This window comes from Terrapene carolina, unplaced genomic scaffold (assembly GCF_002925995.2).
Source record: "Terrapene carolina triunguis isolate 2854851 unplaced genomic scaffold, T_m_triunguis-2.0 Scaffold674, whole genome shotgun sequence".
NCBI lineage: Eukaryota > Metazoa > Chordata > Testudines > Emydidae > Terrapene > Terrapene triunguis.
Window position 1 is genome coordinate 283,607 of NW_020665025.1, and position 18,117 is coordinate 301,723.

The 18,117-nt window shown below is 52.7% G+C and overlaps 1 protein-coding gene across 1 annotated transcript in view; it reads right to left on the bottom strand.

The window, feature by feature from the left end:
* Positions 1–14,633, bottom strand: part of LOC112115686 (short transient receptor potential channel 2-like) — a 36,391-nt gene extending 21,758 nt beyond the window's left edge. Inside the window, exons 1-11 of the mRNA XM_026659760.1 lie at positions 14,461–14,633; positions 13,971–14,107; positions 13,358–13,496; positions 12,560–12,715; positions 11,674–11,831; positions 11,176–11,252; positions 10,159–10,385; positions 8,914–9,004; positions 8,471–8,589; positions 5,883–6,117; positions 2,670–2,682 (exon numbers count right to left, since the gene is read on the bottom strand). Of these exons, the coding sequence (XP_026515545.1) occupies positions 2,670–2,682; positions 5,883–6,117; positions 8,471–8,589; positions 8,914–9,004; positions 10,159–10,385; positions 11,176–11,252; positions 11,674–11,831; positions 12,560–12,715; positions 13,358–13,496; positions 13,971–14,015 (1,260 nt within the window). The 5' untranslated portion in view covers positions 14,016–14,107; positions 14,461–14,633. The remainder of the gene's footprint in view (positions 1–2,669; positions 2,683–5,882; positions 6,118–8,470; positions 8,590–8,913; positions 9,005–10,158; positions 10,386–11,175; positions 11,253–11,673; positions 11,832–12,559; positions 12,716–13,357; positions 13,497–13,970; positions 14,108–14,460) is intronic.
* Between the last annotated feature and the right edge of the window lie 3,484 nt (positions 14,634–18,117).

The window sequence follows — 18,117 nt, forward strand, 5'->3', positions numbered from 1 at the left end:
TTTTTGCCCCAGATCCCTAAATGGCCCCCTCAAGGGTTGAACTCACAATCCTGGGTTTAGCAGGCCAATGCTCAAACCACTGAGCTATCCCTCCCCACACAGGGCTGAGCCAGCTGTGATATGATTCAAGCCAGGGATTTGAGGGGCCAGACCACGCCTGCTGCAACTCCAATGATGGCTTGGTCCTGTGCAGTCTCAGACTTGGTGCAGAAACCATCGCCCATCCCGGAATCATCCATGCCTCTCTGTTGCCCCACTCCATCTTTTAAATGCCCAAGCGCGCTTCTTTAAATGAACCCCAGGGAAGGTGGGAGAGCAGGGCAGGGGAACCCAGGATATAATGGGGAGGAGAGGTGATCCTGGCTGCCCAGCCAACTGCATTCCCCTCATGCCCAGTCTGACAGATTGCTTTGTGCTTTCCAATGCTTTTCCAACTCTCCTGCGTGCCCTCCCTGCGCAGCTCTGAACAGACCATGAGCTTTTACCAACTCTTCGCCCCAGGGTTCTCCTGCTCCGGTTCATAGGTCACTGGCCGCTCCATGGAGCCCTTCACGGAGCTCTACAGCCGGTTGTGGGGAAAGCAGAGAGACCCAGGAGAGGGCCTCTCACAAAGCGCTCTGAAGATCACAGTGGCTGAGAAGCCCCTTAGCGCGTGATCTCCGTGTGCCACCCACATGCCATAGACCGGGTGAGACCTGAGCCGAGGACCCTCTCTCTGAGGACCAGCCCCTGTCTTAAGTGGCCAGCACCATGCTGTTCAACCTTCCTACCAATTTTCCCTGCTCCTCCTCGGAGCATTACCTCACGGGGCACCGTGTGGGCCCAACGCTGGTACAGGGCAAGCAAGGCGGGTCTCACCATGGCAGGGCTGTTACAAAGAGAACTCTGTTACTCACCATGATGCTCTCCATGGCCAGCCCTGGTCAGAAGATCACTCCGCTGTGCCGGTCGCTCCTTGCCGAGAAGCAGCCAGCTGGAGAGAGGGCTGGAGGATGCTCAGGGCCCTGGTCACCAGTGGGAGAAGCTTTGGCTCAGAGCCATGGCCCAAGGCCATTCACATCCACAAGATGAAGTCCCAAACTGTGCCACAGCTCAGCCCAGGAAGCTCCAATTCCAGCCCTTCTCCCTCCACCTGGGCAGCAGCTGGCATCTTATTTCCTCCCTCCGTTCACCCTCCAGGACAAGATGAAGTCTTGTTTGTCCCTGGCATGGGTATGACCAGGTAAGAGCAGCAGGACCCACCTGCCCCTTCCCCAGAGAGCAGGGCCGCTCCAGGCACCCAGAGGGCGAAATTAATGAGGACATCAGCAACCGCCCTCCCACGCTGCTGCGGGGAAACTACAGGTGTTTTTCTCTGGTTGTTTTTTCTTTCCTCTGTCTGTCAGTCTCTCTCTCTCTCTCTTCCCTTTTCACACCCTAATCCTTTCCCTGCAGCAAATGAACTCCTTGCTTAGATCCAACAGGCCTCTCCGGAGAGCATGAAGAGGATGGGTTTGGCTGCTGGGGTACATCCCTCACATTCAGTATCCGGGTTTATCTCAGATTCCAAGACCAGAAAGGATCATTGTGATCACCTTGCCTGACACCTGGATAGCACAGGCCAGAAAACTGCCTCGCAATAATTCCTAGAGCAGAGCTTTTAGAAAAACAACCACTATTGATTTAAAAATCGTCAGTGATGGAGAATCCACCATGACCCTGGGTAAATTGTTCCAATGGTTAATTACTTTTACTGTTAAAAATTCACGCCTTATTTTCGGTCTGAATTTGTCTAGCTTCCACTTCCAGCCATTGGATCATGTTAGACCTTAGGCCGCTGCCAGAGTGAAGAGCCCATTATTCAATATTTGTTCCCCACGTAGGCACTTATAGATTGTGATCAAGTCACCCCTTAACCTTCTCTTTGTTGAGCTAAACAGAGTGAGCTCCTTGAGTCTGTCACTATCCGGCAGGTTTTCTAATCCTTTAATCATTCTCATGGCTCTTCTCTGGACCCCAATGTATCAACATCCTTCTTGAATTGTGGCACCAGAACCAGACACAGGATTCCAGCAGTGCTCGCACCAGAAGTAAAATAACCTCTCTTCTCCTACTCGAGATTCCCCTGGTAATACATCCCAGGGATTGCATTAGTCTTTCAGGCCACAGCATCGCACTGGGACCTCATGTTCAGCTGATTATCCTCTATGACCCCCAAATCTTTTTCAGAGTCACTGCTTCCCAGGATAGCGTCCCTCAGCCTGGAAGTACAGCCTGCATGCTTTCTTTCTAAATGGAGACATTTACATTTAGCTTTATTAAAACACAGATTGTTTGCTTGTGCCCAGTTTACCAAGCGATCCAGATATCTCTGTATGAGTGACCTGTCCTCTTCATTATGTACCATGCCTCCAGTTTGTGGGTCATCTGCAATTTTATCAGTGATGATTTTATGTTTTCTTCTAGGTCATCAATAAAAATCTTAAATCGCATAGGGCCAAGAACCAATACCTGCGGGCTTCCAGTAGAAACACACCCGTTCGATGAGTCCCCATTTACAATTACATTTTGAGACCTAGCAGCTAGCCAACTATTAATCCATTTAATGTGGGCCACGTTCATTTTATAGCACTCTAGTTTTCAATCAAAATGTCATGTAGTACCATGTCAAATGCCTAACACTATATTACCTTTATCAACCAAATTTGTAATCTCATAAAAAAAAAGATATCAAGTTAGTTTAAATCTATTGTCCATACACTCATTTGATGGGCATTAATTACATTACCCTCCTTTAATTCTTTATTAATTGAGTCCCATTTCAGCCGCTCTATTCTCTTTCCCAGGAATGATGTCAGGCTGACAGGCCTATAATTACCCAAGTCATCCCATGTACCCTTTTTAAATATTGGCCCAACATTAGATTTCTTGTATTCCCCTAGAAGAACTTCCCCAGTGCTCCAAGACTTATTGAAAATCAGTATTAATGGCCCAGTGAGCTCCTCCCTGATTGAAGGACTTTATTCTTACTAGGATCAAGTGTCCCCTCACTGCCTACAGCCCCCTCCGCTCTGATCTCTCCAGGTCTCTTTAGTTTGGGTTCTGGCCACCTGCATGTTTGCTCCCACCCCCTGATTTTGCATCATCTGGAAATTTGATCATGGTTGGACTGATGCCAAAGAACAGCTGACAGATGTGAAGCAGCTGCTCAGCAATCAGAGAGGTGCTTGGTTATCTTAGTTTAGCCTCTGGAATCTTAGAGCCGTGGACTGGCCAACAGCTGACAAAAAGCATCCCTGCTTAGAGACCGACTGCACTACCACAGACACAGCTGCCGATGCCCTAGCAGGACCCTGCAGCTCCCAGTATTCCCCAGATCTTTGAGAACTAATCTGTTAGGTAAAGCAAGGCTCTTAAACGTCTGGGGGCCAGCTGGGGCCTAACATGGATTGGCTTAGCATGGGACAGGACAAGAGACACAATGCTTTAGCTCTGCTAAATATCAGCACTAACCAGCCATGCCTAAACCGCATCAGCTTTGCAGTGTACGATGAACGTCTCTCAATGCTTCCTTCTCTCCTCTCTGCCGGTGCCAACGAGACGTGTCGGCTCCCCAGAGAATCAGGAGGCAGCTGTGTCTGTGTGTTTGCCTGTAAATTACCGACCGCCCTTCTGCAAGTGAACGGTGGGCAGTAGCAGGGAACCATTCTGGATCTACCCGTAACAACATGGGGTGGAGATCCCCTATTCCTGGGAATTCAGTTCAGTGTGACCCACACGGCAATGCGTCCTACGAGTTACATGCAGGGAATGGGAGCCATTATTACATGTACTGAAGTAGCACTTACAGGCCTCCACTGAGATCAAGGTCCCACTGTGCTAGGCACTGCACATGCTAACAGGCATTGCCCTGCCCTGAAGAGCTTTATTGTCATCCCCATTTCACAGATGGGAATTGAGGCACAGGGAGATAACGTGATAGACCCAAGGCAGCAGCACTGGCACTAGAACCCAGAGCACCTGGGCCCTAGGCCAGTGCCTTAACCACAAGGCTGTCCTCCCTCTAAGTGGGGTCCCTGCTTCTGTTCCTACCTACCTGTCACCTTGGGTAGACAGACAGGTAGACAGACGCACTCTAGCTTCGCCAGAGCCAGCACACGACAAATAGCAGCGTGGATGCTTCAGGCTAGCCACCCAAGCTCGCCCCCCATAACAACTACATGGGGGAAATGAGACACTTTTCATACAACATTCACTCTGTATCTGACCTCTCAATTCCCATCCTCCAAGGAAACCTGCACAACACCTTCCAAAGGCGAGCCTGGGAGCTTAAATTCCTAACATCTTGAATACTGCGTGCAGATGGTCGTTCCATCTCAAAAAAGATATATTGGAATTGGAAAAGGCTCAAAAGAGGACTACAAAAATGATTAGGAGTATGGAACAGCTTCCATATGAGGAGAGATTAATAAGACTGGGACTTTTCAGCTTGGAAAATAGATGATGAAGGGGGGATATGATTGAGATCTATAAAATCATGACTGGTGCGGAGAAAGTAGATAAGGAAGTATTATTTACCCCTTCACATGACACAAGAACAGGGGTCACCAAATGAAATTAATACGCAGCAGGTTTAAAACAAAAGGAAGTATTTCTTCACACAATGCACAGTCAACCTGTGGAACTCTTTGCCAGAGGATGTTGTGATGGCCAAGACTAAGAGGGTAAAAAAAAATAAACTGGATAAATTCATGGAGCATAGGTCCATCAATGGCTATTAGCAAGGATGGGCAGGGATGGCGTCCCTAGCCTCTGTTTGCCAGAAACTGGGAATGGGCGACAGGGGATGGATCACTTGATAATTGCCCTGTTCTGTTCATTCCCTCTGGGGCACCTGGCATTGGCCGCTGTCGGAAGACAGGATACTGGGCTAGATGGACCATTGGTCTGACCCAGTCTGGCTGTTCTTATGTTCTTAACTTTGCTAGACACCAAAAATTACAGATTTGATAAAGACACTGGATTTATGGCTCATTACAACAATCCATAACCCGCAAAGACTCCTTTGGCATGTGACTGCAGAGAAGTTAGCTGCCCACTTCACCTGGAATGGTCTCTTCCAACATGTGTTAACTCCTTATGCTTAACAACCGGTCCCACCTTGTATTTAGCTGTGACACTCAAAGTGCCTTTCCCAGACCTGAAGAAGAGCTCTGTGGAGCTCGAAAGCCTGTCTCTCTGACCAACCAGACGTTGGTCCTATAAAAGGTAGCTCCTCCCACACCTTGTCTCTCTAATATGGGACCTACATAGCTCCACCAACACTGCAAACAGTCCATCCCTGCATCACAGGTGTATGTGAATGTGTGCGTCTGCCTGGCTCTGGCTGAGTCATCATTGTCCTCCTTCCAATCCCCCCTCAACTCTCCTTTGCTGTGAGGCTGACAAAAAACTTGACAGTGGTCAGGCTACTGATGTGCTGAGACCCCCGCCTGCCATGCTGGCTAACACAGTCTTTGTTTCCTTGTGCTCCCCCTTCAGTCTGTCTCCGTCTGTTGTCTCTTGTCGTACGCTTAGGTTGTAAGCAATTTGGGGCAGGACCATTGTTCTGTTCTGTGCTGTACAGCTCCTAGACCATCCCTGGTGTGATCCTTCTGAAGTCAATGGAGTTGCCCCAGGGCTGAACGCATTCCAGGATGCCCATGGCATGGGGCCTGGTTCCCAGTGTCACCATGACGGCGATGGCCCCAGTCCAAAGGAGGCTCCAACCCAGCTGAGCAGAGTGACCCTAAGGCTCAGACACAGGGATACCTCAATACGGGGCTGATGGGGCGATAGGGGGGCATGTGCCAGCGTTGTGCCTCTACGGCCCGGCTTGGCCCTGCCAGCCTTATTCCACCCACAGCCAGGAATGGGAGGTCTCCAGGGCTCCTGCCCGCTCCCCACAGGTGCTGGCGTGCCTCTCCACCTCTGCTGTGCTGAACCGGAACTCACAGATGGGGCATGGCACCCAAGCCTCGGGGGGCTCCTCGCGCCGGGGATCTTCCCGTGGCAGGGATGGCCAGGTGGTGTCTGGAAGGGAGCCATCTTCCCCACAGGTGGAGGCGTGAACGGGAAGGAGATCTGTGCTGAAGCAGCCTGCAGCGAGGAGAGACGACAGCAGAGCTAACCCAGGGCCACCTGGGGCTTCAGGCTGAGAGCAAGGTTAGAACTTGGGACCCCAGGCCCTTGCCACTCAATCTCTGTCAGCTGTTCCTAGTATAGGGCCTACCGCATAACTGGGCAGTTCTGATTCCAGCCAGGAGAGGGCAGTAGCATGAACAGAGTGCAGTTTATTACTTTACAACAATCAACATGTATACAGTGCTTCTCATAAATTCCAAGGCCAGACGGGACCATTAGGATCACCTGCTCTGACCTCCTGTATAACACCGGCCAGCGAACTGTCCCAAAATAATTCCTAGAGCAGAGCTTTCATTCTGAAGGAGCCCAAGCCACTGTACACATTCACCAGCCGTTGAAATGCAGCCACCTCTGGGGTGGCACCCCGTCAGCTGTTGAACAGCAGCGAAGGCTCCCATAGCCAATTGAAAGTGCTGGGGGAGAATCAGGTCAGTGGAGTGTAGTTGCATTCTGCCTCCGAGCTCAAACCCTGGTTCCATGTGTTCGACAGCCTCCGCAAACAAACCATGAGCACTGAAACCAACCTCACCTCCCTACGCCCCTTTGGGTCTCCTTAAGCAGGTGTGGCTGAAGCCGGCTGAACTGCTGGGCGCTTGGCTGCTCTGAAAATCAAGCCACTGGGGCGCCCAAGTATGGATTTAAGTGGATACCTTTTAGGTAAGCAAGGGTATGTCTTCACTACGCCGGATCGGCGGGCAGCGATCAATCCAGCGGGGGTCGATTTATTGCATCTAGTCTATACGCGATAAATCGACCCCCAAGCGATCTCCCATCAACTCCTGTACTCCAGCTCGGCAAGAGGCGCAAGCAGAGTTGACAGGGGAGCGGCAGCAGTCGACTCACCGGGGTGAAGACACAATGGTAAGTCGATATAAGTATGTCGACTTCAGCTATGTTATTCACGTAGCTGAAGCTGCGTAACTTAGATCGATCCCCCCCTCTCAGTGTAGACCAGGCCCAAGTTTGAATCATAGAAACGTAGGGCTGGAAGGGACCTCAGGAGGTCATCTTTCTAATCCACGTCCCTGCAAAGTCATGAATAAAGGAGGCAAGGCTGCGACTAAGACGGGAGAGAGAGCGCGAAAGGAAATCCCTCGCAGCAATAAAAGTTGATGGGAGTGGAACTGAGCCATTACTGGTGTTTTAAGGGCGGCGCGTGAGCTTCTGCCTTTGAGACACCCCATGGTGGTCAGAGGAGTAACAATCCAGACTGGCTGTCTCTCTAATGGCCCATCTACACGGCAAGCGAAGGTGTGATTGTAGCACGGGTAGGCAGGCTGCGCTAGCTTTCATCCAGCTAGCCCGCGTAATAACAGTAGTGAAGACACAGCAGCAGGGGCGAGCAGTGAGAGTACATTCCCCAGTCGTTAACCCGTGCTGCTGGATCTTCACTGCTATTGTTACTCACGTGAGCTGGATTGAAGATGGCACGGGTCTGCCTACCCACGCTACCGTCACACCTCCCCTGGCAGTGTGAACAGACCCTAGAGATAAACGCTCGTTCAGAGATACTCACACTGAGGCTCGCAAGCCGCAACTGGCTCTTTAATGTGTCCCTTGCGGCTTTGTGCAGCACACGATATTAAAACACTGTGATTGAATTATTAACCAATCTACATTATTAACCCATCAGGATGCTTTTACTAGGTTATTAACCAATTGTAGTTGTTAAAATAACAACATTTGGTCAGTCATTTTGCTGTGAGAATAATATATAGAGATAAAAGCTAAATATTTCCCCATCCCGCTGTTTAAATCTGACTCTATAGTACTGAAGTAAAGGAAGAGCTGAATTCACATGACGGTGGCTCTTTTGGGTAATGTTGGTCACTAATTTGGCTCCTGAACCATTGAGGTCTGAGTACCCTGCTCTAGGTCAATACCAAGTTACTGGGCTGGATGCCGGACCCCTGGGGTGAGGTTCTTTGGCCAGTTTGCATATCAAACTAGACAGATACAACGGTCCCCTCTCGCCTTGAAGTCTATGCTCACCCTCTTCTTTGAGTCCAGCTCTGGAGACGGAATCAGGCGAGACGCCAAGCTGAACATCCCACTGATCGCAAACCCACCAGATGGGCAGGGATCACATCACTCTTTTTTACGACCAGCTGAGTTAATGGAGGGGCCTCCCGTGCTCGACCCGAGAGCTGGCTGCATCTCAGGGGTGGATCCTTTGAGCCACACAAATCCAGCGTGTGTGCGACAGACCCAAAGGGCCTTCCAAAGAGAGCGATTTAGGCAGGAGGACATGCTCTAAGGCACTTGTTATAGCTGGCAGCAGCTCTAGCCCGCACCCCAGAACACTCACCTGCACAGATGGGGCATGTGCCCATCTCCCCGCCTGCCTCTCCACCATCATCCAGCTTGCTGGGCCTTCCTCCCCGGCTCCTGGCTCTTCCTCCCTGGGTACCAGGCCTGGGCATTGACCTGCAGAGAGAGATTTCAGGAGCAGCTGTTTCTCCAGTTTGCAGCATCCTTTGCCCTCGCACCCCAAAGGGTAGCCCAGGCTCAGAGAAGCTGCACTGCCTGTTGAGACACACCAAAGGCGGCAGCTGGAAGGACCAGGATCGCCCCATTCCTGCTATCCCGTCCTACGCACCCACTGGCTGTGATGGAGACCCAGAGGAGAGCCCCAGGAAGGCTCTGCGTGGGCTGGGACACTGGCTCAGAGAAGGAGCTGCCAGCTGGGCTCCGAAGGGGGAACTGGGACATTTGGAGGGTTAAGGGAACACAACAGGGTTGATCCGTTACCTCCCTGCGGTGCCTTGTGATCTTCGTCTCCTGCTTGGCTTCACCCGGACCCTCCTCAGGGGTGGAGCGTCATGGACATCCTGCACAGGGCCTGGAGAATAACCAGCAGCAGCATTGTACCTAACTCCTGGATAGAGCTTTACAAAGCAGGTCGGGATCGCTGTCCCCATTTCACAGATGGGGAAACTGAGGCAGCAGGAGGGGAAATGACTTGCCCAAGGTCACCCAGCAGCAGTTCTGAGAATAGAACCCAGGTCTCCTGAGTCCCAGCCCAAGGCTCTGCCCACTAGGCCACACAGCCAAGCCAAGTTGGCACCAACACATGCAGTCGTGCCGCTGGCAGGCAGTTTGGTGGGACTGGAGAATGCTCCAGAATCAACAAGCAGCAGTTTTGAATGGCGATGCTGAGCCACAAACACATGGGGGAGGGACATGATTCACTGGCTGAGATGGACACCAGGTAAGCCCAGCCCATGGAGTCTGCACCAGGGGATCAGGGGCTGATGGTGCTTAGCTATCTTGGGGGGGCATGAGCTCTGCGCTAGGAGGGTCGAGACCCCAAGGAGAGAGGGGAGCTGGCTAGAGCAGGAGGGGGCTGGAACGAAGAGCAATGGGAGGAAATGGAACAGAAGCTGCCGACAGCGAGAGCTCCTCCTGTGGGACAGTCTCCCAGTGGAAAGCCCATCTCTGAGGGCTGTCACTAGCCCAGAGATCAGAGCGGTTTCACAGCCTTTGGTGCCTGCCTCTAGGGAAGAGATGGGTCAGCTGGGGGCTCCGCCAGAGAGCGTAGGGCCAGTCCTGCCTTGGCTGTGGGGAGGGTCAGCCTGGATGGGACTCAATAGTGCTCATCTTCCCAGCAACAGTGAGACCTCATCCCTCTGTTGGCTGGGGACTGACAGAGCAGGCCTTACCCGGGGCAGAGGGAGACATTCCCCATCAGCTACCTGGGCATATTCCAGAAGCCCAAGATCCAACCAGGCCCCTCGTGGTCCGTAGGCAACACTTCCAGCAGTGGGGCCCCGTGAGTGCTTTTCGCCAGCTGGGCAGAGGGCACCATGCCAGGTCCTCCCAGATGCCCATCACTCTCTGGATCATTACGGGAGCGCGTGCCGGAAGAGCAGCTGCTGATCCCACCCGAGGGGGCAGGACAGCTTTGGAGAGGGCTGCAGTATCCCCAGCTCAGCTGGGCAGAGAAGGAGCTTGGGGGATCCCACTCGAGTCCCCACACGGCTGCAACCGACTCACGGTTCACGGCTGGATCTTCACCCTGCTGTCCCCGGCTGCTCCCCGATCTCTCAGCGGCCAAAGAGGTGGCGCTGGGGCCCGGCTGGAGAGTGCGGCTGCGCGACTGGGCCGCTGACAGCACCATCCTGGCTGTCCGGCTGAGACAGGTCGGGCTGCGGGGATGAGGCCCACAGCTGGGCTCCAGCAGCTGCAGTCGGCTCTTCAGTTCCTCCTCCTCCCCCTTGCTCCTGGGCAGAGAGAGCCAGAGACCCAGTGATTCCTGCCAACTGGCCAGGGAACACCCCTGAACGGGACGGACACTCCCTGCTCCCAACTCTGGAAGGGATCTCCCCCAGGGCCAATAGCACATCCCTTCCAGCAGCAGCTCAGGGAGTGATCAGGACTTTGGCCCGGACCCCCACCCACCCCACAGCTGGGCGTGCGGGTCAGTCTATCCTGCGGTGACCCCGAGCTAGGATACAATGGTAGCAGGAGGGGCTTGTCCGTGGGGAGGGGTGGGAGACTCCAGCTGGAAGAGGCTGCCATTCATGACGGCTTTGGCCTGGAGGGCATCCTAGGGGCTTGCTCCCACCGCCAGCGGAACAAGCGGGCACAGAGCCCATGAGCTTCCATAGGTGTTTCGGGCCCTCAGCTCCTGTCCAGCTCAGGACACAGCACAGGGCTAGGTCCAGCTGGCGGAGAACAGCCCCCTGGAGCAGCCTCGAGTGGCAGCCTGGCCGTCCTGCCCAGTCGATGGGGACAGCGCACCGAGAGAGGCAGTGGCGGGAGAGGAGAGGGATCCTGGGAGGGGAAGCAATCACTAGGACCAAGGGTTCCTCCCAGCCTGAGCCACTGGAAGGGGGTTGGCAAGCCCCCAGCTGGGACCCATAGTAGCAGCTCCCATGCGAATGTCACTGGCACCGTGACAGCCCCAGGAGGGAGGGGAAGCCGCGCATGCCACTGCCTTTGGCCCAGCCCCACAGCTCCAAGGCGCAGCCCCTCCCTCTGAAGGGCGATTGCTCCCCTGAGGATACTTACGGCTGCACCTCCGGGAAAAACGTCCTGCGAAAGGCGGGGCTGGCGAGCCAGGGGCTGGCTGCGGGCTCGAGACCCGTCTAGGGGAGAGGGAAACACAGCTCAGAGCCCTGCTCTCATGGGAGATATCCCCCAGCCCCCACCCAGAGCCAGCGCGCGCAGAGAACCAGTAGCAGTAGAGAGAGAAGAGACCCCCAAGCCCCATCCAGCCCACTCCCATGGCCAGTGCCCTAGAGCACATAACACAGGAACAATCCTGCACTGGTCCCCGTCAGACAGCTAGAGGATGGACAGGCGTCCTCCTCCTCTGAACCTGGCACACTCGACTGCATAGGCCACGCAGCACCCAGGAGCCGGGCCGGGCGGGCTGAGCAGGCCACTGGCCTATCCCCACTGTGACCAAGCGGTGAGAGCACCAGCCTCAGCACCAACAAGAGACCTCCTTCTGCCGCCCCAGACCCCCTCGCCCAAGGAGCATGGGGATCCCTCGCAGGCCCTGACCTGGGGCGGAGCTGGAGCCGCCTGGCTGTGATCGGGGTCCAACGGGGTGCGGATGTGGATGAATGAGAGGCCAAATTGGGCCTGCTTGTTGAAGGGCTGGCTGCAGGTGATCCTCACGCGATCCCACTTCTCGCCCAGTGCCGCCACCAGGAAATCCCCTGCGGACAGAGCAGGAACAGATGGGCAGCTTCACTCCTGGAGCGAGACGCTGCCGCCTTCTAACGGCCTTGCAGGAACATGGCCCTGCCACCCCACATCCAACCATGGGGCCCCAGCTCCACAGATCCAACCACTGGGACCGTCCTGCCTGGGAGTCCACTGCCCCGCCACACCAGATCCAATCCCTGGGACCACAGCTCCCCAGATCCAACCACTGGGACCGTCCCAACTGGTACTCCACCACCCCAGCTCTAACCGCTGGGACCTCCACTCCCCACAGCGCCAGATCCAACCACTGGGACCCCAGCTCGCCACCACACCTAATCCATCCTGGGAACACCCTGACTGAGCTCCCCCTCCCCCCCACATGACAAACCAGATCAACGCATCAGGACCATCCAGGCTACTTCCCCAGCTCCCGCCAATGGTCCAGTCTCAGTGGCCAATACTTGTTGATTCAGAGGAAGAAAAAATAACGCCCCAGAGCAATTGTACACGTACAGGCACAGGGGTGACCAGTTCAGGTACCCGGATCCTATCACGCGGGGCCCGAGTGAATACCTGGAGAGAAGACAGCCCTGGAGATGGGATGAACTCCCATCATGAAATGTGATTACTTGCTAGAACAGGGCTTAGAAGGGCGGGCATGATGCACCACCAGCCCTAATCAATGATACCCAGCTAGTGTGTGACCCACAGCTGCTCATGTGAGCGGGGCCCTCTTTACCCTCTTTAAACATCCGGACCCCGGAGCGGTTCCTGTCCAGCTTCGAGTCAGCCGGCGTCATCAGCGTAGTGCTGGGCACCAGGGTAACATAGGGCTGGTCCAGCGCCCAGGAGGAGCGCCCCACATCCACCTGGAGGAAGGCACAGCCACAGTTCCCTGCGGGTGGAGGGGCATAGGTCAGGCCCAGTCGGAGCAGCTGAACCTCCCTCAGCTCTGATCAGCCAGATCTGGGCACTGATACCGGAGCCCCAAAGAGCTGGCTGGGGAGCCACCCGGCGCAATGGGAAGCAAGCAGGCCTGTTCACTCTCTGCGGGGAGCACCCACAAGAGGCCCGCCAGGCATCAGCCGCAATGGCGGCTTTGAGGAGGGATGTTGTTCTAATCTGCACCCCAGGGACCTGTATCCCGGCATGTGACAGAGACTGACCCATTGGCACGAGATATGGGGTGAGCATTTTGCTAACTGGGAGAGACTTTTTCCTTGTGGCCAGCTAGTTAGAAAGGGGACTAGCAGTCAGGCGATTTCCCAGCCCTGCCACTGTCTCACTTGGGCAAGTCACCTCCCCTCACTGTGCCTCAGTTTCTCCATCAGTAAAACAGGGACAGCTGTGACAAGAGACAAGTGCACAGTGTTACCATGGTAGTATGGGGAAGTAGCTAGAAACCTCTGGATTCCTCGGAAGACAAGCCCTTCATGCGTAGAGACAAGCATGGTGGCGTTGCAGGAGACCCCAGAGAGATTTGCAGGTTAGACTGTCCCCAAGGGGTCGGGGGTCTCGGTTTCTCCCTCTCTCTTACCTACGTCTATGTAGCCAATAGGACTAGCCCGTTCCAGCTGCAGCTCCACTTTCAGCTGCCTGCTCTGATCCTGGGGGCAGCTCAGCCAAGGGTGAATGCCATCGTCGCGCAGCAGATTCTCCACTGGATACCTCGGGTCCTGCACCAAACCAGTGGTGAGGGGAGAAAGCAGAAGCACGGTGCTTAGTAGAGGGGTGGGGATAGAAGCAGGGGGGGTCAGCAATAGTTACTGTTCTCTAGTAATGATCTGAAAGCACATTACAGATTTTACAAAAGGGTTAGACCTTACCTACTGCTGAAATGCAGCCACTGCTGGGGTGAAGTGTGGTAGATGCCTACCAGCACACAGAAACATTATACAACAGTTTACGGCAGGAAGAATACTGTATCCAATTCACAACACTTTCCAGGCCAGATCCTCAGCTGGTGTAAAGTGGGGAAATCTGGATCTATGTCAGTTTATACCAAGGGAGGATCAGACCCTCAATTTCTATAAGGCATTCCATTCAAGGATCTCTCAGTACTAGGGTATGCAGCGTTCTGCAGCAAAATGTAGCACCCCCTCGTGTCCAATTAAAGAACTGCAATTGAAGATGAAAAGCATTATTATTACCTGAGAGGTGAAGGACACCACATGGTTGATTTTAACTGGAGCCATTTCTGATTCTTCAGAAAACTCCCAGCTGCCTGCTCCAAGGTTCCTCTGGGTTTCCCGGAAACACTCTCTCACTCCATCTGGTCCGTCAGCGTCTGGCAGAATCACAGACAGAATCTGGTTCTTTACAGAGATTGGAGCCGTTTCCACTTGGTCTCACTTTGGGCATGTTTGCCAAGGGCTGTGTTTTCGCAGCCAGCAATAAAAGTGGATTTGAATTTCACTGAACATTTATGATCCTCTCTCTGCTCTCACTGAAGGAGATGGATATTGTATATTACACTCTGTGCTGGCCAGACCAAGCCTCAACAACGCACAGTCAGAGGCCTGTTTGAATCCCCTGCGCCCTCCTTTCCACCAGATCAGAGGCCTTGTGTATATGGGAAAGATGCCCCAGTTTAACTTCAGGTGTGAATGTCATGACTGGATTAATCAATTCAGTACAAACCTCAGGATGGCAGCACCCAAGACAAGGGCACCGGGGTCCTGGGAAGGACACAGGGATCCGAAACGGCAAGGCGGATCACCGGCCTGCAGAGGGCGCTCCGGAGGCTGGATTGAGCTAATTCCCTGAGAGAGCAGCAGGAGGCGCCGCAGGAATGAGTCTGCGCACTGCTACAGGTGTCTAAATAAACAATAAGTGAAACTTCAGCAAGGAAAAAAATGACATCTAGGCTTTTCCACTAATGAGAAATTCATCCATGCACAGATTTAAGGATCGGTTAAAAAGCTTGTGAAAATAGTTAAAGAAGACAATTTTAATCTATTTCCCAGAGCAAATTCTACTTCTATGGGTTGTGGGAACCAATTCAATATAATCGTAACAAAAAAAAAATCTCAACTGTTACTTCTTCAGGGGGAAAAAGAAAAAAAGTCAGGTACAAATTACAGCATCTCTTTTCCATGGGAACCTGGAACAGACACAAACTCTCCTTTGCTTTCACATCACCCCTTATCCCCAACAGCCCTCCTGTGTACATGATCCCCAACCCCACATCCGCACATAATCCCCCACCCAACAACCCCAGCACAACACCTTACCACCCATCCCCTAGAAAGGTAAGATTTTGGATCCGTTCAGCTCTTCCCCTCCCAGCATCTCAAAAAGCTTTACAGCCTGACCAAACCCCTCCCGCCCACAACCCATCCAATCCCCACTTCCCAACCCCAAATTTCACCAAACCTACCCCGTTCTTCCCCCACTCCCCCCAAACCCCAACATCCTGCTTCCCTACTCCCAGACCCCTAGCCCTCCAGTGCCCTAGATCCCCCCCCCATCCCCGGCTGCCCCCAAACTCTCACGAGATAAATAAGCAACCTGGCTTTCAAAACAAGCCCCAAAACAGCCCAATCTCATTTCAAGACAAGCCCAATCCATTTCCGCTCGGCGACACCTAATGCCAACAAGCAAGCCCAAAACAAGCCAATCCCACTTTGGTTAAACAAGCCACAAACTTCAAAACGGGGTGTTTTTATAAAAATACCATAATTTATTTTTAGCATTAAAATGCACACAACAAAAAGGTACGTTGTAACTTGTAACCATTCTGCCAGATAGAGACTGCAGCAAACAGGGACAGGTTAAATATACAGGGCGGTTTTCTTCAAAAACTATAAATATATGTGTATAAAATAAAACATTTTGAGTGCATCTGAAGGATTTACAGAGAAACCCCCCCAACCCTTTAAGAGATTGGCGATGAGATTACTCCCGCTTTTCCGCAACCTCTGCCACCATGACCACCACACCACCCTTCCTCGTCACTGTATCCCTATCACTTCAGGCTGCTTGCTTTTGCTGCCTGGACTTGAATCACATATTTTTCATGATGTGCGGATGACAATGCTTGGGATTTTTGTTAGCCGGGGCATGTAGGAAACACCGCGGTGGCGGAGCAGAGGAACATGGCGGCGGCCACGCAGCTCACTGATGAGGCGCTGTTCTTGGAGCTCAGGCACTTCATCTTCTCCCCTGGGGCTGGTCACCGAGAGCAGCCACCCCGTCTACCTGAAGAAGCTGAAGAAACTGCAGGAGGATGAGCGGGCCGGAGCCCGTGGCGGTGCCAACAAGACCCAGAACAGTAACAACAACAACACGGGGGGCCAGCCCTCGGCTGCGGTGCCACTCTGGCCGCCCCAGCAGAAGATTCCTGGAGAGTCCTGAGAACATACTGTGGCATGCACTGTACTCTCATGACGTATCTATCTCCAGGGGAGCGGCTTTTGTGGCAAGGCAGGTCAAGATTCAGCATTGACAGTCCTAGGCAGCCCCGCCAGGTGACCCTCGGCAGAGAACCTTAATCTCGGTCTCATCCAATGATGACTCAGTCCTGCATCGCGTGTTCAGGCCCAAATGATCGGTGCTCTTCCGGTGGCAAGACTAAATATACAAAAAAAGCCTTTACCCAACAGCAATCCTTGCCTATTTTGTGAAAATACTGACCCACAGCTGAATTCCAGTGCACTATTCCATAATTATAACATCCGTTCAATGTTTCAATAAAGAATCTCGCTAAACAATCATGCTTACTAAAGAAAATCCTATACAAGCTTACATTTAGACAAACTTTGATGGCTAACTGGGTCGTTATTTTAACAAAATAACATTACTTCATAAGGTCTTTTCTTGGTGTGCAAATTGGAAAACATCATGTTGTTTGACCCAGGTACTTGATTTGCTTTTGTTTCCCCTTGCACTGGGAATCCATTTTAGCAAAGGCATTACTGAGTCCCAATCTTTAACATTAGTTTTAAATACCCTGGCCGCCCCACCAGGCACGTGCCTCCCGCCAGTTCAGTCGCCACCCCTGGCCGCCCCGCCAGGCAAGCCTCTGAGACAGCAGGACTTTTTCCCCCCAAGGTGTGCAGGAACCGCTTTGGTCCGGTGAATCATGAAGACCTGAGCCGGGAACAGAAGAACAAGCTACGGGAGCTCAGCAAGGATGAGTAGAGTGGTGGGACTCCAACTTCAGTTAAACGTCATCCTCGCTCTCTACATCATCTGTGGTGGGATCAGCTCCCTGTGTGTGGTACATTCCCATGGTAAAGCATTGAAGCATATCCTGGATTGGAATAAAATCCTTACAGCACAGCCCCCGTCATCTTAACTCGTACCGAATATGCAGTATACTGCTCTGAGCCAGGTGACCCATCCTGTTCCGGTGCTTGGATTTAATGTTCATCTGCGAGAACACTTGTTCCGCATCAGCATTACTGAGAGGCATGGCAAGTAGAGGGAGCGCAAACAGGGCTAGCTCTTTAAAGCACCATTCGCCGCTACAGTCCTCAAAGTTGTAGACCTCCACCCAGAACTGCTCTCCTTGTTTGTCATCTGTGTTCTTCCATTTCTGTCAGCTAATGGCTTGATACTGGTTATCAAAGGCCCCCAAGTCACCTTTGAAAATGTTTATCATTGAGATCTTCGCTACTTGAGGTTTTGCCAGAGACAGAATAACCAATGGACTGAACACCAACAGAGTTCCACAGATCGATATTCGCTGGTAGTCTGCACTGCACTTGTTTAGCTGCTTCAAGAATGAAGTCTCGGCATCTACTCTTTATACCGTCTTGAACAGCTTTGTCAAGCTTTGCGGCTCCTAGAGCTATGGTGAACATTACGCCGAAATTAACAACCAGTGGCTAGTGGCTGGCTGTGTCACTCAAATGGACTTCCAGGAGTTTAGCGTCCGATACAGGGATGCTCTTTGGAAACAATATTCTAGCTAAAAGACCCCAAAAGAAAGACAGGAGGGCGTCCAACATCTTGAAGGCATTACCACCAGATTCCAGTTGGAACAGTTTGTTGATTCTGGAGAATTCCTGCAGAATCAGTGTTAGAAACTGTAAATACAGTTTATTCACAGGGTCACAATACAGAACTTCTGCTTCATAGCATCACTGCTTATTTTTGCTCAGTTGGAAGTGTAGCTTCAACGCATCCCACTGATCCAGTATGCGCACACAACACTCGTGAATGGAAAGCCAAGTCATCGCTGACAGCTGAACAAGCTTCAGTGGCATGTTACCATGATTCATTACCTAGAATAGCTGTGCATATGCACGCTGTCTCTGGGGGCTGTGAGAGAACCAGCTGTAGGAAAGGGAG